The sequence below is a fragment of the Arachis duranensis genome, chromosome 7, assembly GCF_000817695.3.
Source record: "Arachis duranensis cultivar V14167 chromosome 7, aradu.V14167.gnm2.J7QH, whole genome shotgun sequence".
NCBI lineage: Eukaryota > Viridiplantae > Streptophyta > Magnoliopsida > Fabales > Fabaceae > Arachis > Arachis duranensis.
Window position 1 is genome coordinate 6,931,545 of NC_029778.3, and position 26,945 is coordinate 6,958,489.

General features: G+C 32.2%; 3 protein-coding genes across 5 annotated transcripts; 2 read left to right on the top strand and 1 right to left on the bottom strand.

The window, feature by feature from the left end:
- Positions 1 to 1,290: 1,290 nt before the first annotated feature.
- Positions 1,291 to 15,733, top strand: LOC107496764 (nucleobase-ascorbate transporter 1). Its single transcript, XM_016118088.3, has 15 exons — positions 1,291 to 1,407; positions 10,016 to 10,346; positions 11,918 to 12,015; positions 12,129 to 12,305; positions 12,727 to 12,827; positions 12,920 to 12,995; positions 13,325 to 13,384; positions 13,474 to 13,661; positions 13,755 to 13,851; positions 14,103 to 14,189; positions 14,348 to 14,406; positions 14,501 to 14,592; positions 14,681 to 14,758; positions 14,862 to 15,016; positions 15,142 to 15,733. Exons 2-15 carry the CDS (start codon positions 10,271 to 10,273, stop codon positions 15,352 to 15,354), a joined length of 1,557 nt encoding a protein of 518 aa, XP_015973574.1. The 5' UTR covers positions 1,291 to 1,407; positions 10,016 to 10,270; the 3' UTR covers positions 15,355 to 15,733.
- Positions 15,734 to 16,214: 481 nt separating this feature from the next.
- Positions 16,215 to 20,407, bottom strand: LOC107496768 (small ubiquitin-related modifier 2). 3 transcript variants are annotated; one of them, XM_052252137.1, is made up of 3 exons: positions 20,239 to 20,403; positions 16,609 to 16,758; positions 16,215 to 16,511 (listed from the first exon to the last, which is right to left on the bottom strand). In XM_052252137.1, exons 1-3 carry the CDS (start codon positions 20,302 to 20,304, stop codon positions 16,443 to 16,445), a joined length of 285 nt encoding a protein of 94 aa, XP_052108097.1. In that variant the 5' UTR covers positions 20,305 to 20,403; the 3' UTR covers positions 16,215 to 16,442. The 3 variants fall into 3 exon arrangements, with proteins under 3 accessions (XP_052108097.1, XP_015973577.1, XP_015973578.1); XM_016118091.3 differs by lacking the exon at positions 20,239 to 20,403 and adding an exon at positions 17,453 to 17,617; XM_016118092.3 differs by lacking the exons at positions 16,215 to 16,511; positions 16,609 to 16,758 and adding exons at positions 18,399 to 18,812; positions 18,910 to 19,059 and having other exon boundaries at positions 20,239 to 20,407.
- Positions 20,408 to 22,668: 2,261 nt separating this feature from the next.
- Positions 22,669 to 25,218, top strand: LOC107496765 (glucan endo-1,3-beta-glucosidase 12). The gene is made up of 3 exons (XM_016118090.3): positions 22,669 to 22,845; positions 22,972 to 24,321; positions 24,821 to 25,218. Exons 1-3 carry the CDS (start codon positions 22,788 to 22,790, stop codon positions 24,853 to 24,855), a joined length of 1,443 nt encoding a protein of 480 aa, XP_015973576.1. The 5' UTR covers positions 22,669 to 22,787; the 3' UTR covers positions 24,856 to 25,218.
- Positions 25,219 to 26,945: the final 1,727 nt, after the last annotated feature.

Consider the following 26,945-nt stretch of genomic DNA (forward strand, 5'->3'; position numbering starts at 1 on the left):
AATCTAAATTGATTAACTCAAACTCTGATTTTGATTAATGTTTTTATGACCAGTGGTCACTTTAATGTGTTTTTTTTACTGGGCTATGTGTTACAACAGGTATTGGGCCAGCCAAAAAATCAATACACCCCCTCCAAAAATATTCACTCCACCGCGTTTTTTTTTAATTGATTATGAATATATATGAATTCAACAAAACAAATGGATAATCAAATATCATGTGTTCTTAATTACCAAAAAAAAAAATATCATGTTTTCTTTTAATAGAAAGACCCCTCAAAAAATTTATAGAAATGATAGTGTATGTGATATATAAATGGAATAAATATATAATAGTAAGATCATACTTATATATATACTTCTTGAGAAAATGATCTTCAAATAATGTTGCTATATATGGATTCATAACTGTCTCTTTTTGTAGCACTTAAATTAGGAAGGGATCCTGTGTGTGTGTGTGTGTGTGTTTTTTTTTTTATATGGGAAATAAAAATGTGAGTGGAGGCGTCATCAGTATGATAAAGTGTGCTAATTGGAATATATTCCTATAAAAAGGGCAGAATATAGTGCCAAATAAAGCAATCTTACCCCCAAAATAGTTGTATTCAAAGTTGAAAACATTAAAAGAGATCTTACATGCATACACTAGATAATTCTACTCAAAACTTAATATTTTTTTATAGAATAATATTAGAGAATTATTTTTTTTTCAGTCAACATCAATAATTTTTCTAAAATTAATTTATTTATCTTAAATTCTACCGAAATCATAAATCCTTACTCCTTAATAACAAACCTTGCATTATAAATTTAAACATTAAAATTAATTAATGTTAGCTAACTAAAAATTAGTTTCTTATATGTTTTTAATATGATTTAATGACATCAATTAATAATGAATTTAGTACCTCTTTAGTTAGAGCTATTAGCAAGGTATAACAAATAATCACTTTTGGATGATACACATTCAACCACATGCTATTCTCAATTCATAGAAAATGTTAAGATTTGAATTTATCTGATAAAAAATAAATTATAAAAAATCAATTTATCTAAATTTAAAGGCGATACATTTTTTTATTATATATATTTAGATCAACAATAATATATTTTTATTATTTTTAGTATAAAAAGAGATTTAAGTTTACTCACAAACATACATATTTGGCTAAGTACTACTTGTCTCTTCAATTATATATATATAGGTGGATGCCTTATTCTATTTGTACTCTTCCCTTTCTTGAGTGGCTTTATTTTCTTTTATGGCCCTAAAAGATAGATAGGTACAACAAAATGCTCTTTACTCTTTAGTACTATATCTCTTTTTTCTGGCCTTGCATGCATTGCATTGGTGTCATCATGAAGTAGTGCATAACTTTGAAAGTCTCTAACATCATCTTCTTGGAGGTATCCTTCTCAATATGCTTGTTTTCTTTTCTTTTTTAGGGGAAAATATTAAAATTTTATTTTTATTTTCAGTTTCTAAATAAGGTTTCATATTATTGAGAAACACCAAAGTTAGTTTAATTTGCAACGAACTTAGTCATATAGATACCTTATATATATATAGTTAGTTGTTGTCTTTGTTTGTTTGGTTTGGATCAAGAATCTTGACTGTTAGCGATACTGTTAGAGATTACTATATTTTTCAGAAATATACATTTAATTTCTCCTATTTAGTTATCTTACAACATATATTCTTATAGCATACTCTTTTTATTATGTGTGTTTTTGTTTGTCTTTATCATGAGATTATCTCATTCTTATAGTAACTAGCATGCATCCATGGGGCATGGATACATGTTTAACTTTAATATTTTGTTGAACTATACATCATCTTATTTCTATTTTCGGTAATGTTAGAGAAACACAAATAATGGGTAAATTTAAACTGTTTGAGCTTATTTAAATTTTTAGAGTAAAATTTTTTTTCAGCTCCTATCTTTTTTCAATTTATACAACTCGCACTTTAATGATTGGAAAATGATAATACATTCCTTATCATTCCTTTTAATTTCATTAGACGCATGAACTCTTATTCTTCAATTTTATTAGACGTATGAGCTCTTCTTCTGTAAGAATTTTCGGTAAAAGATGACAAAAAATACTTATGTGTAACGTAACTTGTATGACCTAACCTTTATCAGTCCTATGTAAATGATAACCATTCGATTGAGATTGTTTAATTTTTACATAATCATCAAAACGATATCTTAATCAAATAGTTATCATCCCGCATTATTTTGATGACTGTATAGACAATAAATAATCCTAATCAAATGGTTCTCATCTATGTAGAGTAGGTAAAAGTCAAATCATATAAGTTAATTTCATATGTAAACATTTTTTGTTAATTTTTATTGAAAATTCTCATAGAAAAAATCGTGTCTAACAAAAGAGAAGAATAGGGGGTAGATTATCATTTTTCAATTGGTAAAATGTGAATTGTCTAAATTAAAAAAAATAGACACCAAAAAAAAATTTACTCAATTTTTTATTATCTCTCAAACATTGTTATTCTATTATTATTCTATTTTGAAGACAAATGATGAAATTAAATGACTCATTTAATTAAGTTTCATGTACAATATATATTTAGAAGACTAAGATTCTCACTTTCGCTCCAATGAACAATAAACAAGTACTTAATATTTAGAATCTTAGAATTAATTAAGCATAAATACTAATTAGATATCCAGAATAACTTAGAATCTAATATTTTTGCATGAGGAGTGTTAGGTGTCAGTAACTTTTGTGATTTATAGCTATCAAATAGTCATTAATAGTATTTTTAATGGTATAAGATTTCATCCAATAGTATAAAATTTAATAAAATTGTTAAAATTTAATAAAGTTGCTGACCCTAAACTGTTAGTTTGTTGCTGGTGTTGTTAATAGCTGGTCAATCATACATCTTACAAAAAATCCACTTGCCTTCAACAAAGCCAAGGTAATTAGCAAGGTTCTGAAAACCGAACCGGTCATCAAATTGCTCTAGATACTGGTTCACTGGTTTATAGGTTTAACCGGTTTGACCGTGGTTGAACCGTAAAAACCGTTTTATAATAAAATAATAAATAAAATATAAATAAGCACATAAAAATATAATTATAGTCTAATATAAACTTGAAAATATCATTCAAATTAAAAGTACTACATAAACCAAATGTTATAATCTCATTCAAATACAAATTCAAAGTTCAAAAGTCAACAAACAAACAACCAAACATAACATAGCAGCATCAAAATGAGCCAAATTTGTCATCAACCATCAAAATCCTCCATAATTTGTTGCAGATTTGCGTCATTGATTTCATCACCTTCATTTCCACTACTTGGACCAGAAAAAGCAAGTGGTGCAGCATAAAATGTACTAGTACTACCACCACCACCACCTTGATCTAAATCAGCATCAATCTCATCTAAGAAAATATAACACATTATCAATAAATTAAAGATAAAAGCTATTGTAATTTATTGTCTGATCAATAAACTATAATACTCACGAAGCAAGTCTTCAATATTACTTGGAAGATCAGGCTCTTTTTCAACAACCTCTTCCGTCACCCAAAAATCAACCTTATCAATAGTTTCAATATCGATTGGATCATATTGCGACTTTTGCTTTCTTTTTTTTTCTTTCATTCATAACAAATTAAATACAATATATGATAAGCCTAGTATATTAGCTATACAAAATCTAATGATGTGAAATGAAAGGATAAAATATAAATTACCTGGATTTAAGACGCAAATTATATGTAACATACACAATATCACGTAGCCTATCATGCTCCAATCTATTCCTTCTTGCTATATGAATTTGATCAAAAAGACTCCAATTCCTTTCACACCCTGAAGAAGCAGATGCTTGGCTAAGAATGCGAACTGCCATTTTTTGTAAACATGGAGCAGAACTACCAAATAACCTCCACCATTCATCTATAAGTTACAATCTCATATCTCAAGTATTAGTTATCAAATTAAGGAAATCAAAACATAAAATAAGTAAATAACTAAAGCTTATTATCAAATAGATATTATTACCAAGTTGAAGTTTTTTTGCAGCTGGAACAGCTTCAGGCCTATCAAAGCTTTCCTTTCGATCTCTATATAAGTGTATTTCTTTCATTGCCTCAACTGAATCTAAATTATTAACCTTGCAATGCAATGTAACAAGATCAAGTAAAGCTCGCATGACATCAGGTGATTCTCTATAATTTTCAGAAAAAAAAGCAATCAGGATTCAAGAAATAGGCTGATTTTCGTTACTCGCGGGAGGAAGAGAACGTTCATTTGAAGCAGAATTATTTTCAGCATTATTATTCCTAGGTAAGTCTTGGTTGATACTTTCTTCCATACCTAAATATTACCAGCAATCCAACCCAGTAATCTCAACTCTCAAGTTCACAACAAATGAACATTGAACAAACAACATCCAAATTCCAAAATCAGAGTATACAAACAACATCTCAGGTTCAAAAAATTCAGAATTCAATTCATAAAATCATCTCTCAAAATCAGAGTATACAAAACGTCAAAACTAGAGTTCACAATGACAAAATCATGTCACAAAATCAGAGTTCACACAATCAGATTTCACAAAATCAGAATTCACAAAATCAATTCACAAAATCAATTCATATTTTATCACAGAATCAGTTCATAATCATATTTCATCACAGTTTCATGACTTCATCAGAGTTCAGTCAGTTCACAGAGTTGATATCACTATATCAGTTCATAACAGTTTCAGAGACTCAGAATTTCATCAAAATTCTTTGTTCACAGAGTTCACAGAGTATCAGATTTCATCACAAAATCATGTTCATAAATCATAACTAAATTAAAAAATAAAAATTACCTGGAAATGAGGACTTCAGTTCTTCAACGCTGCTGACGCTTCTCTATTGCTTTCTCTCAGAGGCAGACGCTGACGGCGAAGTGGCTGAGGGCGCTGACCGTGCTGACGCTGCTGAGGGCGCGACGGAGGTTGAGGGCATGACGCTGCTGAGGCCGCGAAGCTGCTGAGGCCGCGAAGCTGCTGAAGGCGCGACGGAAGTGAGTGCATTGAGGGTTTCAGGCGTTCTGTCTCTCACAGTGGTGGCTGGTGGGTCGTGGTGGGTCGTGGCCTGGTGGCCTCGTGGGTGTTGTTCTGTGGGAGTGGGAGTGTGGGTGTGGGACGCTGAGGCTGGAGTGAAGCACGAAGACGAAACTGACGAAGGAGAAAAGGGAATTAGGGCTTCCCACATTGCAAAACGACGGCGTTTTGCTGTCAGGTTAAAAAACCTGCCGGGTCCCGGTTCGGTTCGACCGACCGATAACCGGCCGGTTCGTCAGTTCAATGCCGGTTATCAAATTCTGCAGTTTCCTTTGTTAACCGAACCGCTTTAGTATCCGGTTCACAGTTCGACCGGTTCGACCGGCCGGTTCGAACCGATTTTCAGAACATTGGGTGCAAGCATATATTGTTATTGTATTTGAAAACACACTCCATTTCTTCTTCCTAACTAATATTTTAGAGCCACTTTTTTTTTTTGGTCATGAGAGCCACTTGAATCAATGGAATAGAAGCCATCAAGAGTGTTAAGACTAGTTTATACATTAATTTGACTCTATCAAAGTCCAAACTCCAAAGGCCTAACTTAGGACTCTCCACTTTTATTACACATGCTCACTAGGAGTTTTTTTATGATAATAATTCAAAAATAAATTTAATATATAGATATTCTAAAAATATACAAGGAGTATTTTTTATAGACAAACAATAATGATATAATTTATTCATAGGTGTTAGAAAGAGTAAGAGATATCAATAAAAAAAGAATTTGTGTGTATTTAAGTTATTGTCGGAATGATATAATATAGAAAGATATTTATAGGTGTTAAGAAAATCGATATAATAAAGACATAATATTCTATAAGAGTAAAGTATTGTTTTTGTCTCCAACGTTTGGGGTAAGTTCTAAAATTGTTTCTAACGTTTCAATCGTCCTACTTAAGTCTATAGCGTTTTAAAATTAACTCAATGTTATCCTGCTATTAGGGATCCATTAACAGAATTGACGGGGGACAAAATTGAGACGATTTTGAAATATTAGGGACTTAAATAGAACGAAAACGTTGGGGACAAAAACGATACTTAGAAATAAATTTTAATTTTATCCTTCAATAATATCAATTTTTTACTGTATATAATATTCAATTATTTTTTAATCACATCTAAGTAAATTACACTTAATCATACTACTTTTATTCTAAATAATTTTTTTATATTTTTATATTAACTTGTAAAATTATAAAAAAAGTAAATTTATTTAGAATAAAAGTAATATGATTAAGTGTAATTTACTTAGATGTGATTAAAAAGTAATTGAATACTATGTATAGTAAAAAATTGATATTATTGAAGGATAAATTAAAACTAAAATTAATTTCTATGTATCGTTTTTGTCTCCAACATTTTCGTCCTATTTAAGTCCTTAACGTTTTAAAATCGTCTCAATTTTATCCCGCCGTCAATTCTGTTAACGAATCTCTAACGGCAAGACAATATTAAGTCAATTTTAAAACATTAGGAACTTAAATAAGGCGATTGAAACGTTAGGAGACAACTTTAGAACTTATCCCAAACTTTGGAGACAAAAAGATACTTTACTATATTCTATAATAAATATTCAAATATACTAAATAATTTTGATAAATTCTAATTGATTCTAAATAAATATAAAATCAATACGAAATATACTTAAATATTATATTGATATATACAAAAATACTTTATGTACATTAAAAATGAGTTATTATATCTTTATACTTTTGATAATTTGATTCATAATTTTTTTTAACTAAATAATCAGTTGTTAGAATACTTAAATTTATCATAATATATAATCAAACCTGAAATAAACTAATAATAATTAAATTTATTTATAATAGTATAACAAAAAAATTCTAAAATATTAAATACGTATTTCTATATACAACAATTAATTAATTGCTGATTTTTTACATACGAACACGTAGCATAATTGTAATATATAATATCCTAAATACATTAACATTATTTCTAATTAAATCCGCATGGAACCATTTAATAATTTCATGGAGTTTTAATTTATGCATTAGATTATTTATCTATTCACCACTCTTAAAGATAATGAAATCCTCCAATAATCATTAGTTTAAAACCCAAAAATTTGCCTTCAAAATTTAAACTGATTTTGGGGTCACCAAGAATTGAACTCTTGACTTTTCGGATTTAGCGCTTTAATATTATGTCATGATATCACTCATTCTAAAAGCTTTAACTAATAAAAAAAATAACACTAATAGTTATATCTCTAATACTTCATAAATCTCTACATTAACTCTCATACTTTCCCAAAAGGAATTGAAGTGAAGCAATTAATAGATTGAATAACGAAAGCAATACTAGTTGTAAAAATTCCAGCGTTAGCGTATGTATGTATAGGCGCAAAAAGTCTTGAAATTATTATGGAAGATGGATGGGAGAAGTGAAAGATAAAGCTGCAAAGTGCATGCAATGGTGACGACAAATTACAACACAGATATCAGAGTTTCCTACTTCCTAATATGACCCTGCATACCATCTTTTTTTCCTCTGTTCCCATTCCAACCGGATATCCATTTAAGCTCTTTTTCTCAAACTCAAACATCTACTCAACACTCTTATGCAATGAGGGACAGATCCAAAAATAATATTATGGGGCCAATAACGTATATAATATTAAAAATTATGTAAAAACATTATATAATATAAGATATATTATAAAAATATATTGACAGAGAATATATTTTAAAGTAAAAAAAATATGTGTATACTTTTAACTAACGAAGTGGTCGATTTTTTGTATCATAAAATTCGCCGATAATGGAATTTGTGTCAAATTTTTCAGTAATTTTCTTTTCAATATAATTAAAAGACAATTAACAAGAAATTCATCTTTTATTTTGTTTCTAAGTTATTTTTCACAATATTCATAGTTAAAAAATATTTCTTAATTGTAGCAGTTGAAACAGAGAGAATTAATATCAAATGAATAAAAAAAGACGGCCACAAGAAGAAAAAGAATTAACTTTATGAGATTTAAAAATTTTTATTTAATTAAAAAATATTAGTAATAATATCTTTTCCTCTTATATCCGTCCCTGCATGCAATAGTCGAAGTTAGTTCGATAATAATTTAGTTAAATATGTTAAATTATTTAATAATTTTTAATGAATAGTATTATATAAAAATTACTGTATATAAATTTTTACTTTTATTATTATTGAATCGAGTTAAATTGCATATTCATAAACACTCGCTTTTAGATATTCTAAAATATCGTCATACATTTCAATATAGTCTTGAGAGTAGATGACTAGATATCATGTAGCCGCAAATGCTCGTGTGAGATGAAACTCAATCTTCTCCATTTCTCATTTGATTATTGTTGTTGTCTTGTCTTTGGACTTATTATTAGTATTCTCTATATATTTATTGCCTCTATTTTTTTAATGAAAAAAGGAAAAAAGATACTCAGATTGAAAAAATAAAATAGATATTTTGGTAACACAATAAAAATATTAGAAAAAATATGAATAAAAATATGATAGTTGTTTTCCTTCGTAAAAGTAGAGATCTAAATTCAAAAAATACTACTAATTATATATCTAAATATTGTAAATAAATAAATATTTTAAAATTTACCAACAAATAAAATAAATAGATATAATTAACATTACTTTACACAAAAATGAAAAAGTAGGCACTGTTTGCGGCGGCTTCCACTTAGGCAAGAGCACATATTCTTCTCTTTTGCATTCCCATTACGAAACACCAACGAAACAACCACCAGAATATGAGTGAAAGTAATGCCACAAAACAGAATACACAAATTAAATGGTTCCTTTGCTTTCGTTGCATTTAATGTAACAAAACCATGTCCCTACTAATTCATTTAAGGTCACTCTGGATAAATTAATTTTAAATTTTAAATTTGATAAACAAAAAATCAGAAGAATGTGCGCTTATAATTTTAGGCATTATAACATTACAAACTTATCTACACTATATAATTTACTTTAAGAGATCTTAATCAAATTTTAAATCCAAATATAAGGTAAAAGTTCAAGTACAATTAACTTCATATGAAATTAATAATTGAGAGTTATTTAATAATAATTTAGTCATACCTATTAACGACTCTTAACTATTAATTTCACATAAAATTTACTACACGTGAATTTTCGCCCATATATGATTAGATTACTCAGGAGAGAAATAAATTACCATTGAGACTACGACCCAACAAGAGAATTAAAACTTGCAATAGCAGCGAAATGTACAATAGTTGGGCCACAGAGTTTACAAGTTTCTGAAGATTGAAGAAGACCAAAGTGACAAATGTGCATTGCTGGCTTCCTTATTTAGTATCATTTATTTGCTGCTCTCTTTACCCCACTTGCAAATTTGTAGGACTATGCAACTCCCAAATCATTACTCATATCAAAATATTTTTTATATTAAAATATTTACACCAAGATTAAAAAAGGTAACTGGGTTGTTTCTTGAAGACAAGGCTTCCAAATTATTAAAATAGACACGGTTGAATGTGAATATCTGATGAAAATACTCATGAGTTTAACTACTTACTAATTGAGTAATTGTACTAAACTCTCTTGGTCTTCTTAGGATGAAAATGACATCTCACTGGGATACAAACTCTTACTTTTATTATTTATAAGGATTCATTATTTTAGCTCATGATTTATAACTTAAATAATATAGTCTTTTCATATTCACTTAAGAAGGCGCAGATTTAAGTTTTTCTATCTTCAATAAAAAAATATATTATTTTATTTTAACATTTACTTTAATTAAAGTAATAAATGTGACAACTAAATATTTATATTTATATTAAATCGAAATTATTAATCTATTAAAATATTATATATTTTTAATATATATTTAGTGATTATTTTTTTTGTTATTAATTTATTTTTAAGAAGGGAAAAAGCTTATTGATGACAGAAGAGAAGAGGGCGTTACAGAGACACTTCCTTTTCCACAGTCTAATAAATAAATATTCATCCTTATTTCTTTCTTTCTTTTATTAATTTTTTTCTCACTTTATATATTCACTTTACTTTGTTCGGAATTCTTCTTCTTCTTCTTTCTCTCTGCTTCACTCTGTTTCTTCTCTGTTTTTCTTATTCTTCTCTCTGCTTCTTTCTGAAGCTCTTTCATTAGAAGCTTCAACAATGGCTGACATTACCCATCTACCTATGGAACAGCTTCAGGACCTTGACTACTGCTTAGACTCTAACCCTCCTTGGGGTATCTCTCTCTCTCTCTCTCTCTCTCTCTCTCTCTCTTATCATAATCCAAACATAACACAGAAATGAGCTTGTACCTTGTTTCTCTCTCTAGCTTTAAAGTTGCTTATGTAAATATATGTATATGTCACTCTTCATCCTCCATTTTCATTTTCATAATCTTTTGTTGCCATGTGAGAAGAATATATAAGCTTCTTAATGTTTAAGTTTTCCACTTTTATCTTATATTCATTTAAAACGAAGGATAATAATTAAAAAAAAAAAACAGAGGAAACAGAGGGTTGTAAGCTTTGCAGCACTATGATATGAAAGTGTTATTAGAACTTCTTCATGTGGATTCATTCTGTCATTGCAAAATCAAATGAATTGAAGAAATGGAAGAAAGTTTCTTTCTTTTTTATTTTCTTTATTTTTATTGTTTTGATTTTGCACATTGTGTTTGTTTGTTTTTTTCCTTTGCTATCGAATGAGTTATCCCAGAAGTGCTAGATTATGCTGTTACTTCGGTTCTGGCGATATGGATCAAAAAGTTGAAATTTTTATTCTGTTGAGATGGAGTGGGGCTAATGTTTTTGCTGTTTCTGTTGTTTAGCACTTTTTCCCTTGATCTTCGGTTCTGTTTGCTAGTTGGGCTGATTTCAAATTGAATATAGTGAAAATCTATATTTTAACATTAACAATGATGTTTTCGTATTAAAATAAAGATAAAAATTTAAACAAATGCACTTTTTTCAAAACTCATTCTTTGGTGTGGAGATATTTGTAATTTTAAATAGATACGTATTTGGCTTCTCTGTATTTGATTATAATTTTAATTTGTACTTGTCCTTTATTGCTATTGATATGAAACAGTACTAATAAGTAATAACAACAGCAGGCCAGTAATGATGACAGTTGTAGTAGAGTTACCATTTTACCCTGACATAACTTCTTCTCCTTCTGGCGTGGGTTGATGAAATCAAAACATTAGCCATTGATAATGATGTTAAAGCATGTGGTCCCCCATTTTAATTTAGGATTAAGTAAATCATTAATCATGTGTTTATGTCACCTGGACACACATACTTGGTAATAAAGATAGATAGTCACAATTTTTATTTGAATTTACTTATGAGATATATCATAATTCTTTCTCCTCTCTTACTCCTGTATAGATAGTGAATCATCCTACTTAATGATGATGTATGTTATTTGTAAAAAATCTGGCTGCTGTTTTCTTATTATATAGCATTGTTCTAAGTAATTTGGAATTCTTCATTTCTTGCAAATTTGGATAATGTGATGTGATCATTGGTTTTATATGCTTTAAGTAATTAAATGTTGAGTTTAGTGATCCAATTTAGGCCACAGCTATCTTGGTTCTCTTGTTTACTTGTATCATGTATTGGATTTCCTGTTGTATGTACCGTATGCTGAATTCTCTCTAAAAATTATTTGTAGATTAATCATATAAAGTAGGGAATTGCATATCGAAACAAACTGTGTATCGATACGCTTTCCGGATTTCTAGTAACTATGGTTTGCATTCTTTTTCTCTTTCACTCACTGTGAAGTTCTGGTCTTGTCTTGCAGCTGAAGCTGTGCTCTTAGCATTTCAAAATTACATATTGATGCTGGGAACAAGTGTGATGATTCCCTCATTGCTGGTTCAAGCCATGGGAGGAAGTGATGTATGCCAAAATTTCCAATTCCTTGCATAAAAAGCAATAGTTGATTTTGGCACACATTTATTGCTTCAAAATTTGTCTTCTTATGTTATTGATTTGGTTGTTCATATGGTCAGGGTGACAAGGCAAGGGTGATACAGACTCTACTCTTTGTAGCTGGCATTAACACACTTCTTCAAGCACTTTTTGGAACAAGATTGCCTGCAGTAGTTGGAGGTTCATTTGCATATGTTTTTCCGATCGCTTATATTATCAACGACTCCTCATTGCAGCGAATTACGGATCCTCATGAAGTAATTTTCCTTCTTTCTATCTCCAAGTATTTCTGATTTTTGTTTTGAAATAGTTACCAAACAAGGACTTAGAGAGCACCTTAAAATTATAGATTATCTATAGAATTGAGACATCTATACGAGTATATGTATCTATTTCATAAGCATTTAGATTGAAGTGAAATTTAAAGGTGTATCAGTAGAATCCATTGGTTATGCTGCAAAAATGGTACTAGTGTGAAACTCAATTTTAGTTTCAAAATGTTAATCATTTAACTTCCACTGAATATTTAAACCTTTTATTTGCATATAAATGACATCGGCAAACTAAAAAGAACTAAGGGATCTGCATATCATCTAAGCTTCTCTTAGAAATATACTTAAATTTCTTTCTTATTTGGTAGGGTATTGAAAGAGAACTTGCCATGTGATTGGTTTGCAGAGATTTACACAAACAATGCGTGCCATACAAGGAGCTATGATTGTAGCCTCAAGTATTCAGATAATCCTTGGTTACAGCCAAGTATGGGGACTCTTTTCAAGGTAATCATTCACATGTGAATTAATTTATGAAGAAACTAATTAAGAAAAAATGTTTAATTGTTCAAGCATTTACTTTGGATTTTCTCTTTCAGATTTTTTAGTCCTCTTGGCATGGCACCCGTTGTTGGATTGCTTGGATTAGGATTATTTCAACGCGGATTTCCTGTGGTAGGTGTGCCTGTGATTTAAATTCTAATTGTCATGATCTTTATAATAAATCGTTCCCTCTCTTTTTCTAGTTTGGTAAGTGTGTCTCGACAGAAAATACAAAGATGAGAAAAAGAAAGTTTCTATTCAGAAATAATACTTGAGGAACATATCTATCTTTATACATTATTTGATAATGCTTAATTTATCCGTGGATACTAACTTTGATGACACTTTCTTTAGCAAAATCCTTCAATTCACCATGCTCATTGCTCATTGTAGCATGATATATACTAATACTTCCAATTTACTGAAGTTTATATAACTTTCTTTCATATTTTCTTTTTCAGTTGGGAAACTGTGTAGAAATTGGTATACCAATGCTGTTGTTGGTAATTGGATTGTCACAAGTAAGTGCTTTAGCCTTTAATATGAACTTAGACGAAATGGAAACTGATTTGCATCAAATTGTTCACACACTAATTTGGTATGATTGCAGTACTTAAAGCATGTGAGGCCATTTAGAGATATCCCTATATTTGAACGTTTTCCGGTGTTGATTTGTGTTCCAATCATCTGGATTTACGCCGTAATCTTGACAGCGAGTGGAGCTTACCGGCATAAACCTGTTAGAACACAACACAGTTGTCGTACTGACAAAGCGAATTTGATATCCACTGCTCCATGGTACATACATCAAATAACATGTATTGATTTTCTTCTTCTATGCTTAAATAATTTTGCTGTGTTTGAACTTTAAGGTTTCTTTCTTTCAAATAGGTTCATGTTCCCATACCCTCTCCAATGGGGTGCACCTACATTTTCGGCTGGCCATTCATTTGCTATGATGTCTGCAGTTCTTGTCTCCATGGTGGAGGTATCTATTTCTTGTTCTATCCGTTGCCTATTACTCCCTCCTTCTCAAAATAACTGATTCTTATACATTTAGATTAATTGAAAATTTAATGTACCTAAATAAAGAAATTGTCCAAATACATTAATATTTCAATAATCCTAAATGTAAAAGAGACACTTGTTTTGAGAAGGAGGGAGTATACAAATTTTCAGATTTGCAGGGTTTTTCTTGAATCTTCTATAATCCCTTGATCATGGTCTTTCTTGTTACAGTCAACTGCTGCATACAAGGCGGCATCTCGGTTAGCAATTGCCACTCCACCTCCTGCTTTTGTGCTGAGTCGCGGCATTGGTTGGCAGGTTAGCATTAATTTAAACAATTCTGTATCCGGATGTGATGAGTTATGAATGTACCAAATTCTTAAAATGACATGTTTTGGAATGGAAAGGGTAATATTTATAGTATGGTCAACTTCCTTCGGCTGAGGGATGGAGCTAACCTTGTTTATATTGCTCAGGGAATCGGCATCATGCTTGATGGCCTTTTTGGAACTGGGACAGGTTCTACTGTTTCTGTGTAAGTCCTGCTTTTCATCAAGTTATAACCACAAGTTTCTTATATGTATCTTTCAATGGAGATTGATGAGTGTCATGATTGTTTTTCATTTTAGGGAAAATGTGGGACTCCTTGGACTAACGCGAGTAGGAAGTCGCCGAGTTGTTCAGATATCTGCTGGTTTCATGATATTCTTCTCTATGCTGGGTCTGTACATACAAATCATCACTAAAATCATTCCAAATGCTAATCACTGATGCTTCTTTGTGTGCTCTTTTTGTTGTGTATTCTTCAGGGAAGTTTGGTGCTGTGTTTGCATCCATACCTTTCCCAATATTTGCTGCATTATACTGCATTCTCTTTGGCCTTGTTGGTATGTCATGTCATCCCTTTCTCTAGTGAGATTCCATTGCCATCACTACATACTCTTTTTTCAGTTATTCTTCTATTGACTGCTACCTTTTCTTATTCATCAGCTTCGGTTGGAATATCATTTCTTCAGTTCACAAACATGAACTCCATGAGAAACCTTATCATCATTGGCCTCACATTGTTCCTTGGAATATCTGTGCCTCAATTTTTCAATCAGTATTGGAATCGACACGGCCTTGTTCATACGAATGCTGGATGGGTGAGTTCTTCTTAAGCATCTTTATCTTTTATTATCGTAAACATGTGCTGCCACTTTCAGTTATTTCAAGACTTCAGTTTCAACTTGAGGCAAATTACATTTTCCCTCTCTTTACTTGATTGCAGTTCAATGCATTCTTAAATACCATATTCTCATCACCAGCAACAGTTGGTTTGATAGTAGCAGTGTTCCTTGACAACACTATTGAAGTTGAAAGATCAAAGAAAGATAGAGGGATGCCATGGTGGGTCAAGTTTAGAACTTTTAGAGGAGACAACAGAAATGAGGAGTTCTACACTTTGCCATTCAATCTCAACAGATTCTTTCCACCTACTTGATCTTGATCAAGATTAGAATTCAGAAGCAGCAATGCAAATTAGATTTTCTTGGACCAAAATTCATGACTAACAAAGTGCTAATATTAGCTTTCTTACATCTCTCAATTTTTTGCAGACTATTTATGTAGCCATGGTCTAACTGTGGATTGTAAAGCATTTGGGACCATGCTTTGTAGATGCAATAAAAGTGATTCTTTTTCTTTTTCCCTTCTTTTATCTCCTATGTTAGGTTTAGCTCAACCTAGTAGTTTTATAAATTGGCTTGAACTTATTTAGACAAAACCTAACATGACCCCCCAACCTTTGTAATATTGACCCATAAACGGAATTTTGGGTCTTATTATTTTCCATAATTCCACTCATTTAATAGTTCCTTTTTCTTGCATAAGTTCTTAATTCTTAACCATATGAGCACTCCAAACCTCAAACATGGTGGTCCTTTACCTACTGGTTTTGGATTTGATTGGAGTTGTGTTTTGTCATTTAGGACACTAATAAAAAAGATTGTTCGTTTGATGAAAGAAAAAAGTTGCATTAGATTTGAATTGTCGTTTCTTGTAATTTGATAAACAAAAGTTGAAGCTTCTTTCGGCAAAGGGAAGTAAAGAATAATTGTTATCTATTTTAGCTGCCACCACTACAATGGTTTTTGAGAAACTACAAAAGAACATGAAGCTCCCTAAACCATAAAAATCACAATTTTTTTCCTTTTTCCTTTTTGACAAATCCTAATTTACAATGTACGATCTCGTATATGTCCCATATTTTGGACTTTTGACTTTGTCCTAATAACGTGCCTATATCTCTCAATATTTCAAGCATTAACGCACAACACAATTCTCTGCCAAGACATCATAGTGTACGTTATATGAAAAGGATCAGATTACAGAATTAATAATCCAGGTTTTACAATCATACGAGTTGACCAAACTTACAAAACCCCCATAGACAGATTTCCTAGCAAGGTCTACAATGAAGTTACCCATCACAATTCCCATCATGCAAATCCATAGTGTTAGCAGTTGCATTCACCAAATAAAACTAAACTAACAAATTCTTCACAAGAACTACATGAGAAAAGATATAGATTAGGTCCACAGGGCTCCACCAGTCTGGTGCAACATTGCGTCGATCTCATCCCCGTCCTCCATTTCAAGCTGAAGCAATCAATACACAAAAAACAAGTAGGGTTATGATGCATATCAAAATTTATTTCTAGCTTCAATGAACTGTAGGGGGTGAAAAGGGGCGAACCTCATCAGGAGTCTGTTCTGCTCGGAGACGGCGCCCATCGAACAAGAAGGCGATGGCATTGAAGTCCACAGATTGTCGATCACAATACGCATTCATCAGCTTCTTCAGTTGAGTGTTCTTTTTAATCCTGAAGAAAACTTCATTTCCATCCTACAATACAATAAAAATTATTCTTTGATCAAGTGCTCATCACCATAATACAAAACATAAATCTCCAACTCCATAAAGAACCAAAACTTTTCAAGTGCATTATTAACTCATCATATTATGCATCTTTCACTGAAACTGCAATAATTAAATAAAAGGAAAAGCAGCTTTGCACAAAAATGTATTTACTTGCTTGCAATCTCATTTTACAACATTATGCTATGCATACACATATGAAGAAAATTGAGGTGCTGACATAACATAACTATAGCAAACATTTTGAGCATTGCATAGACACAAGCAGGGTTTGATTTTCAAAAGGGAATTTAGCATACCCATGCCTAGGTTATACTTGTATACCAAACAGCACAAACACGCACACACAAAAGAACACATAAGGGATCAAACCAATTAAGTAAGAGTATGTGTGTGTATAAAACAGTGTTCAATTCCGAACTTTGAAAACTTCGATTCCACTTGCAGATAAAGTAGATAAAGATAAATTCAACACTAAAATAAAAAATATAGCAAAAAAGAAATCTGATCATAAAAAACAGAGTCCCAAAATGAGGAAAAAGATGACACATAAACACAAATTCACAGAAAAACATGAGATGCTTTTCAAGAAGGTTAAACAATTTTTGGTAGGAATTCGATGGCTTAAAACATATATAATGTGAGAGAAGGAAAAACAAACCTGGCCTTTGACCTTCAAATTGATGTGAGCAGATTGATCGTTGGGTTTCTTGTCTTCCTCAGCCATCGTTCTTCGTTCTCTGTGTAATCGTCACTCACTCTCTGAGAAAGTTAGGGTTTTATTTCAATTTTGAATTTCTTTCTTTTGCTTTGCTTCTTTTTTCATTCCTCAGAAGGACTTGTATTTTCGGGGAGCTGACATAACGGGCCACGAATCTATATATTGGGCCTATGAGATTCTGTTGGGTCATTCAGTTGGTTACAACAAACTAAATTCTAATAACTATTAATAATTACTCTATCTAACTACTGGATCACGAATTCAGATCACAAAAGCAAAGTATGTTTCTATTGTTCTCAACTCATCAATAAGCTTGGACCTGCTATTACTACTATTAAACGGAGTAAAAATGTTTTTTTTTTTAATAAAGTAGTATGAAACATTTTTTATTCAACTTTACTCCTAACATTTTTTATTTATATCAAAATTATTTCTGAATATTTTTAATTTTGTCTCAAATATTTTAAATAGAATTAATATTCAAAATTTCTTTGACTCAAATTAAAAACATTAAGAACAAAGTTAAATGAGATTAAATGTTAAGAATATTTAAAAAAAAGTCATAAATACTAGAGATTAAAAACATACTTTACTCTAAAATAAACTAATCAATTTTTTAAAAATTAGCCAATTAAATTGTTAATGACAAAAAAATTAAAGCATTTTTGGTATTATAATTAATTATGGATGTTTTGGCCACTGATAATTTTTCAGAAAACCAGTTGGTACATTTGATTCACCTATTTTCAGTCCAATTAATATATTCTTGTTAGTGATGCAGTTGGTTATGAAACTACAAAAGATCGTGATGAAGCTATATTTTCAGATCTCGGTTTGCATAAAGTTAAATCATAGTTGAATGCTTTAGAAAGAAAGAAACAGCGAATTATTAAAAGGAATGCATTTCTCGGGTATTCCCCTTATTTGTGCCTTTTGAATTTCTCCCAATAATGTGTATATCCTCAACGTTTCAAGGCCATAGCACATAAGAGGAGGCTCTTCTAAGACATTATAGTGTACTTTTGTCAAAGGATCAAAATATAGACTTAAGGATCCAGGTTTCATAATCATACGATTTGACCAAACTTGACAAAACCCCATAAGAGATTTCAAGCAAGGTCTACAATAAAGGGTGTATCACAATTCCCATCATGCATATCCATGGTAACACTCACCAAATTAACAACTACACTAGATTACGTATCAAATTCTTCACAAGCATATTCATAGATTGAATTCACAGGGCTCCCCCAGTTTGGTGCAACATCGCATCGATCTCGTCACCATCCTCCATTTCCAGCTGAAGCAATACACACAAAACAAGCAGGGTTACGGTGCATGTTAATATATATTTTTCCCAGCATCAAGAAACAACAGAGGTGAAGAACGGTGCAAACCTCATCGGGGGTCTGTTCGGCTCTGAGACGGCGCCCGTCGAACAAGAAGGCGATGGCGTTGAAGTCCACAGATTGTCGATCACAGTACGCATTCATCAGCTTCTTCAGTTGAGTGTTCTTTTTAATCCTGAAGAATACTTCATTTCCATCCTAGAAAACAATAAGAAGTTAGTCTTTGATCAAGTGTTCATCATCGTCATCATCATACAAAAAAGACCAACTCCATAAGAAGCTATAAATTTTGACTGGATTGTACACTTAGGACTAATCATTGTGTGCAAGATGACAGAAAAACACCAGGACAAAAGCAATTAGACTTGGTTACCTTTGACCAGATTATATTATACACTCATCATATTAGGCAAAACAAAAAAAATCCAGAAAAGAAACACGGCATCAAACCGAAACAATTCATATAAATTGCACTACTGCAGAAAAATACCAGGTTTCATCCATAACAAAATTTATGTTAGAGAGGTATCAAACTTTTGTTGATTGAAAAGTCAGCATTGAATATTAGAAAACAAAGCGCTAAAAGAATCATGCAACTCTCTAAGGGAACCTTGGAATGTCATTTTACTAACTTCTGCATACAGATGAACTGGTAATGTGTTTTCATGATGAGAAAATAGGGGATAGCAAGTGACATAACAGTAAAGCGCAACAAACACACACTTCTTTATATGGCAATTTGGCTAAGTAGACATTTAGGATTTAGCTGAAGCATGAAAACTCAAAAAGATGAAAAATGAAAAACGAACATGACATGCAAATATAACACTTTAGAATAAAATTGAGGCACTGACATAACTATAACTATGCCATTTGAGCATTCTATATAGATAGCAGGATTTCAACAATTAGGAATTCAGCATAGTTGTATGTATCTCAAACAGCACACACATCACGCAAGACCACATAGAGGATCAAACCTAAATAATATATTTCCCCTTGGATAAACAAAACGTAGCTGATAACTTATAAGTGAAAACAATTCAACTATGAGCGATGGTTAAGCATAAATCGAACTGGATATTATAAGCAATCATCAATTTAAAAAATAAAGTGCAGATATAAAAAAAATAGAGAGGGAAAAAAATATAGTAAACAAAAATCACGATAATAAATCAGAACACCAGAGGGAGCGAATGAGCTACAGAACACTTAAAAACGAAAAATTTATGAAAATCAAGGAAGACGCATAAACGAAAAATTAAAAGAATAATATGATCCTCTTCGAAAAATACTTTGTTTTTTCAGTGAATTCGTTGGTTCTAAAAACTTGAAGGAGTGAATTTAGTGAGAAAATTTCAGAAGATAGAAACAAACCTGGCCTTTGACCTTCAAATTGATGTGAGCAGATTGATCATTGGGCTTCTTGTCTTCCTCGGCCATCGTTCTTCGTTCTTCCTGCGATTCTCTCTCAGAAAGTTAGGGTTTTATTTTGATTTCGAACTTTTAATTTTTCTTTGATTCTTTCACAAAATCATAAGTCATAGCTCAGAGCCACGTTTCTATTTTAGTGGCGCTGAAGTTACGGGCCAGGAATCTTGATATTCATCAGTGAATTGTCTCTGAGGCCCACAGGCTACATCGATCACTAAAATGGGCCTGAGTTGGATCAATATGTTGTTGGGTCAGAGGGTGATTCGCTAAACAAAATCTGGATTCGCTAATTTACATGTTGAAACCAAAAAGAGATTTTTCACTAAAAAAGTAAAAAAAAATATTTATAAAAAACTTAGGGTCTTTCTTTTGGGCTTTAACCTGTATTAATACCAAAAACAAGTATTAACCATTGAGCTTTACCCAAACATATATTTGAATAAAATACTATATTTAAAAATTATATATATTCTCCTTCTAAAAAATATTAAAACATTATTTGAAAAGCTTTTTATTTCATTTGTAATATTATAAAAAGAAATTTAAAAAATATTTGAACAATTTTTTTATTTCATTTGTGAGTATTAAAAAAAGAAATTGAAAAACCAACTTTTTTAGGTAAATAATTAGCCAATATTTATCTTACCTTTTAAAATTTTCTTTTCTTTACTTAACATTTGCACAATTGCACATCACTATTCACTGCTCTGTTAGCCATTGTTGGTTAAAAAAAATGATTCTCTAATAAAATATAAAAAAAATTATACTTGTATGTTGTATCCAACAATATATTGTTATATTAGCCAAAGTGGAGTCTTATACTCTTATTTATTATGTAAAAAGCTATACCAATATAATCATTAATTAGGTTCAATACATAGAAATCAAATTCCTTTCGACGACAAATAAAAAACTACCGTAATTAATCTCTTTTAATTATTAAAAAAAAGTATAAAGCAAACTTATCCAAACGGTCATGGCCATGAGTCAATGTTATATGTTATGGTTATTGTTAGAAAATGAGCTTTTATTCGAACTCAGTGATGTATGGCTCTCCAGAAGAAGTTATCGCGTTTTGATTTGTCAATATTCATTATGAAAATCTGGCACTCATGTTCTTTGGTGCACAAAATTTTGCCAATCACAAATATTACTTGTTTTTTAATCGCTTGATGTTGCCCCTCTAAAACATTGCCTCACGAAGTTCACAATTTTAGTGTCGCAATGACAAATGAACAAATATATCCTACTCAACATATTAACTCTGTTGGCTGCTTCACTTTAAAATTTGATTAATAAAATATAAATTGGTAAATTATATGTTTTGTCTTTAAAATTTGTTAAAAATTTTAAAAATATTTTAATTTTTTTAAGTTTATCCTAAAATTTTTTTATTTACGTTAAATTTATCCTAACAGCTAATTTTTAAAAAAATTTATGATCATTTAACAATAATTTTATAATAACCTTTAATATAAATAAATTAGACACAATTATTAACTTATTATGTATTATTATTGGATTAGTTTTAAATTTTTTGAAAATTAAACAGTCAAGAGTATATTTGATAAAAATTGAAAATTTTTATAGAATAAAATTTAAAAATATTTTTAAAATTTTTGAAAAAAGTTCTTAATCTTTCTATGATTTATTTAGTTTAAAAATAAAGTCAATTTAACATGCACAAAACAAAGAGAAGCGTGCATGAGATTTTTCAACAACATATTCGATGTCGAATCCAGGCAATTTATATTGAATAGACTTTAATACTAGCTTAAAATTGAGAGATCGGAGATAAAAAAATGTTAAATACTTATAAATACTATAGACCTTATTTGTAAGAGATATAAAACTTTTAATATGTAGTATGAACATTATTTAGAATGAGAGTTACTCTATAAAATATAAACGACAATCTATTTTATAATCATGGAAGCCTAAGTTATACATGGCAAAAGTAAATTATTCTATTACTAATTCACTAAAAAACAAACGAAAACAAAAAATGTAATGATTTTGGCTTAAAATAAGAAGCAATTAATTAAATTAATTAATAATAAAGAAGAAAGAAACACAAAAATGATAATAATTTAGTAACGGTCCAGTTTTGGTGGGGTCGTAAACGAACCAAAAAACATGGATCCGTTTTCTCATTGAGTACACCCTCTCTCTTTTCGCAATTAGCAATGCACATTGGCATAGGCATAGCTAAGCACGACGTTGGAGCAGTGCAGGCCAGGTTGGTAATGGCAACCATATGTCCATGTCCATGGTGGTCCTATTATCACTCGTCTTTTAGCTCCCTCTCTCTTTCATCGTGGGTGGGTCCCACCCAGTTCTCTCTGCCTCGTGCTACTCAAACCCTCACAATCCACCACCTTCGCCATTCATATACATAAACAACAACACTCTCCACTCGCTCCACACAACACCACTCTACCCACCCACATTCCCAACAAAGCTCTGTCTAGTGTTCACCACAAAAACAGAGCATGTTGCGCCTCACTCTTCCCGCCATTTCCCTCTTCCTCACTCTCCTCACTCTCACAGGCAAGCATTCTTCTTTTCTGTTACTCTTTCTTTAACTAACTAAACATATAACTAAATAACTGTTTTCTGTTACATGCTAGCTAGCTGAAGCTGAGCAAGTAAGTTCCTAACCGTTTTCTGTTACAGATGGCGGCTCCATTGGCGTCAACTACGGCCGCATAGCCAACAACCTTCCATCCGCCGTCAAAGTCGTACAGCTCTTGAAATCCAACGGCCTCAACCGCGTCAAGGTATACGACACTGACCCCGCCGTCCTCCACGCCCTCTCCGGCACCGACATCAAGGTCACCGTCGACCTCCCCAACCAGCAGCTCTTTGCCGCCGCCAGATCCCTCTCCTTCGCCGTTGCATGGGTCAACCGCAACGTCGCTGCCTACCATCCCCACACACAAATCGAGGCCATCGCCGTCGGCAACGAGGTCTTCGCCGACCCGGGCAACACCACCAAGTTCCTAGTCCCCGCCATGAAGAACATTCACCAAGCTTTAATACGCTTCAACCTCCACAACCAAATCAAGGTCTCTTCCCCGATCGCACTAGCCGCACTCGGAAACTCTTACCCCTCCTCCGCCGGGTCATTCCGACCGGAACTCATCGAACCCGTTTTCGAGCCCATGCTCCGGTTCCTCCGCGAAACCGGTTCCTACCTCATGGTCAACGTGTACCCCTTCTTCGCTTACGAGTCCAATGCTGACGTAATCTCCTTGGACTATGCACTGTTCCGACAGAACGCCGGCGTGGTTGATCCCGGTAACGGCTTGAGGTACTTCAACCTTTTCGACGCTCAAATAGACGCCGTTTTTGCTGCGCTTTCGGCTCTTAAGTACAACGACGTTGAAATCGTTGTAACGGAAACGGGTTGGCCCTCCAAGGGAGATAACAATGAGGTAGGCGCGAGTGTAGAGAACGCCGCAGCTTACAATGGAAATCTTGTCCGTAAGATCTTGACAGGTGGCGGGACCCCTCTAAGGCCTAAAGCAGATCTCACCGTTTATTTATTCGCGCTTTTTAATGAGAATCAGAAATTTGGACCCACGTCTGAGAGGAATTTCGGACTGTTTTACCCCGACGAGAGGAAGGTTTACGATATTCCGTTCACAACGGAGGGTTTAAAGGACTATCACGACCGTCCGTCGACGTCACCATCGCCGTCTACGGCAGCTCCGGCGACTCCTGTGAACCCTGTGACTGCTCCGTCGACTGGTAATGGTGGCGTGTCAAAGAGCAGCGCGGCGAACACCTGGTGCGTAGCGAACCCCGATGCGCAGAAGGAGAAGCTTCAGGTGGCTCTAGATTTCGCTTGTGGTGAGGGAGGTGCTGATTGCCGTCCGATACAGCCAGGTGCCACGTGTTACGATCCGAACACCCTCGTGGCGCACGCGTCGTTCGCTTTCAACAGTTACTATCAGAAGAAGGCGCGTGCGGGTGGTAGCTGCTATTTTGGGGGTTCGGCGTACGTGGTCACGCAAGAGCCTAGTGAGTACTCTATAAAAAACCCTTACACTTTTTTTCTGTCTTTTGGTTATGATTATGGGGTGTAGGTTAGAATGATGGTGACACGGGTTGCTAACGTGAGCGGGTGAGGAAATAGTGCAGGTACGTAAGAGAGGCACGTGATTAGGGTTGGGAGGGAATCTTTCGTGAGAATGACGTGTCATGGCTTTATTGGATAGAGTGTATTAGCATACCTTGGAAGCTGGAAAAAAAATATTGCCTTTTACTAATTCGGTGGAAGAAAAGGGTAATTGTCTAATTGAGCTAATTAAAAAAGATAACATTAAATAAAAAATGGCGTTGAAAATTGGTTACTGAAATAAAGACACAGTCAAAAAGTCAGACTGGGGTGTCTGGAGCACATTGGATTCCATCTATATATGCCTTTGGTGAATTTTGGGATGCCATTTTGTTTTATTTTTTTATGTTCATGGCCTTTATTTTTAATTTATTATTATTATTATTATTTATTTGCTTGCAGAGTATGGTAACTGTGAGTTCCCTACTGGATACTGAAGAATGGAGAGTATGATGCACTTGGCTTATTATGCATTGTAAAGTTATTTGAAAAAAGAATATGGTGGGAGGAGTGTGGCTACTGGCTAGTTCAGAGTAGCTGAGTTAATTTATTGTAGTTGTTGACGATCATCAGTTTCAAGAAATTTTTTGGACTTAGTCATTCCAGTTGGTGGGGAGTGGGTAGCTATATTAACTTTTGGAGATTACTAAATTTGTATATCTAAGTTTCATTTTCATTTTGCAGTAGACTTTGTTTTGGGACTAAAGTAGTAATCATTGTAATGGTTTAGATATGTATACTTATTACTTGTATTTGAACTTTGAAACCTAGATTTTAAGGCAAATAATCCTTTTCTGACACTGTATTGTGCCAAAATGTTCGAGTAGTAGTAATAGATTAATGTGGATTAAATTCTGACAAATCTTGGTTAGAGAAGAAAACTTGTTTAAACTATAGCTATAATGCCACTCAACGATGCTGAGGAGATGTTTAATTATTTAATAACATTTGCATGTGAACTTATATAGTTACAGGAGAATAATATTTTTTACTTTCAGATAGAAACATAATTTAAACTCGAAATAGAATCATTTGAAAAATGAAACATCTTCCCCGTTTAGATGACCCGCAGGTGAATCCTCCTTAAAGAAAATGAAAAACACATAGGCAAAAGAGTAGAGCAACTTTCTATAAGATGATGAGCACCAACACTTGATAACGTGAAGAAATCTAAGAATGAATGATTTTTAATTTTTTACTGCCAATGGGAATGAGAAGAATCTCTGAAACTAGCATTATTCTCTCGTAGAAAAAGGAAATACTAAAATAATACGGCTCTTCTCACTAGATAAGCTTACAGTGCAAATTTTAATGATGGTTAAGTACATTATTATTCAACAAATGCTGCCAAAAGTTTGTTTACTAATGATCCAAGTAAAATCAATTTCTTCATTCATGCATTCAATTGCAATGAATATCCCACACACAGTGCAACCCACTTGATGCAATCCACTTGATGAGTCAAAGAATATTATTATCATGTCTTAAGTCATTAATTTTTTGTCTTCTCCGAAATCTAAAATGAAATTTGCATATATATGCAGCATGGTTCAGTGGATTAATTGAAACAAATTTCCTAAACTTGCACACAAATTATACATTGTTGTGATAAACACAAAGGATATGGATGCCCATGCAAGTGACTCAGTTTTTATGTTACCAATAGAGAATGAAATTAATATGGGTTGAAAACATTCTTCCCATACGCTTATAAATAGGAGGTTAACCTCTGTTGTTAACACACACAATAATAAACAAATACTCTCTTTTTATGCTGCAATCAAATATTCTTCTCTTTATATTTCTTCTACAATTTTTTCTCTTCTTTTATTTTATTAGTATTTTAAATTCTCTTTTCTATTACTCTTTACATATTATATTAATAGCAATATTAATCATCTTTATTATATTGAGATAGTAACAATAAACATATGCGATTCTCTCTCTCTTTATTTTTAATACTTCTTTCTATCTTTATATATATACACATTACAACATATAATATTATTATATATACATAAATTATTATTGAGCTAATTATTTTAATAATAGAGTCTTCTATTTATACATCTTTATTTTATATATATCTTTTATTTTACAACACGTTATCAGCACGAGACTCTGATCAAATTTTTAGGAAGACTTCAGGTAACAAATTTTTTATTATGTCGAAACTCTTTCATCTTGAATATAATGCTTTTGATATATTTGGAAATAATTATTTATCATGGATATAGATGTTGAAATCCATCTTGATTCAATAGATCTTGAAAATACCATTGAGACTGAAAATAATACATCCCAGAAGGATAAAGTCAAAGCCATAATTTTCTTTCGTCGTCATCTTCACGTATGATTGAAAAATGAATATCCCACATTAATAGATCCTGCAGATCTGTGGAAAGACTTTAAAGAAATGTACAATCATGTGATACTTCCTCAAGCCCAATATGTTAGGGAAAATTTTTTGACCTTCTATGTCTCGAATGTGCTCCTGCAGCAGCAGTATTGAGAAAAAGAATTTAAA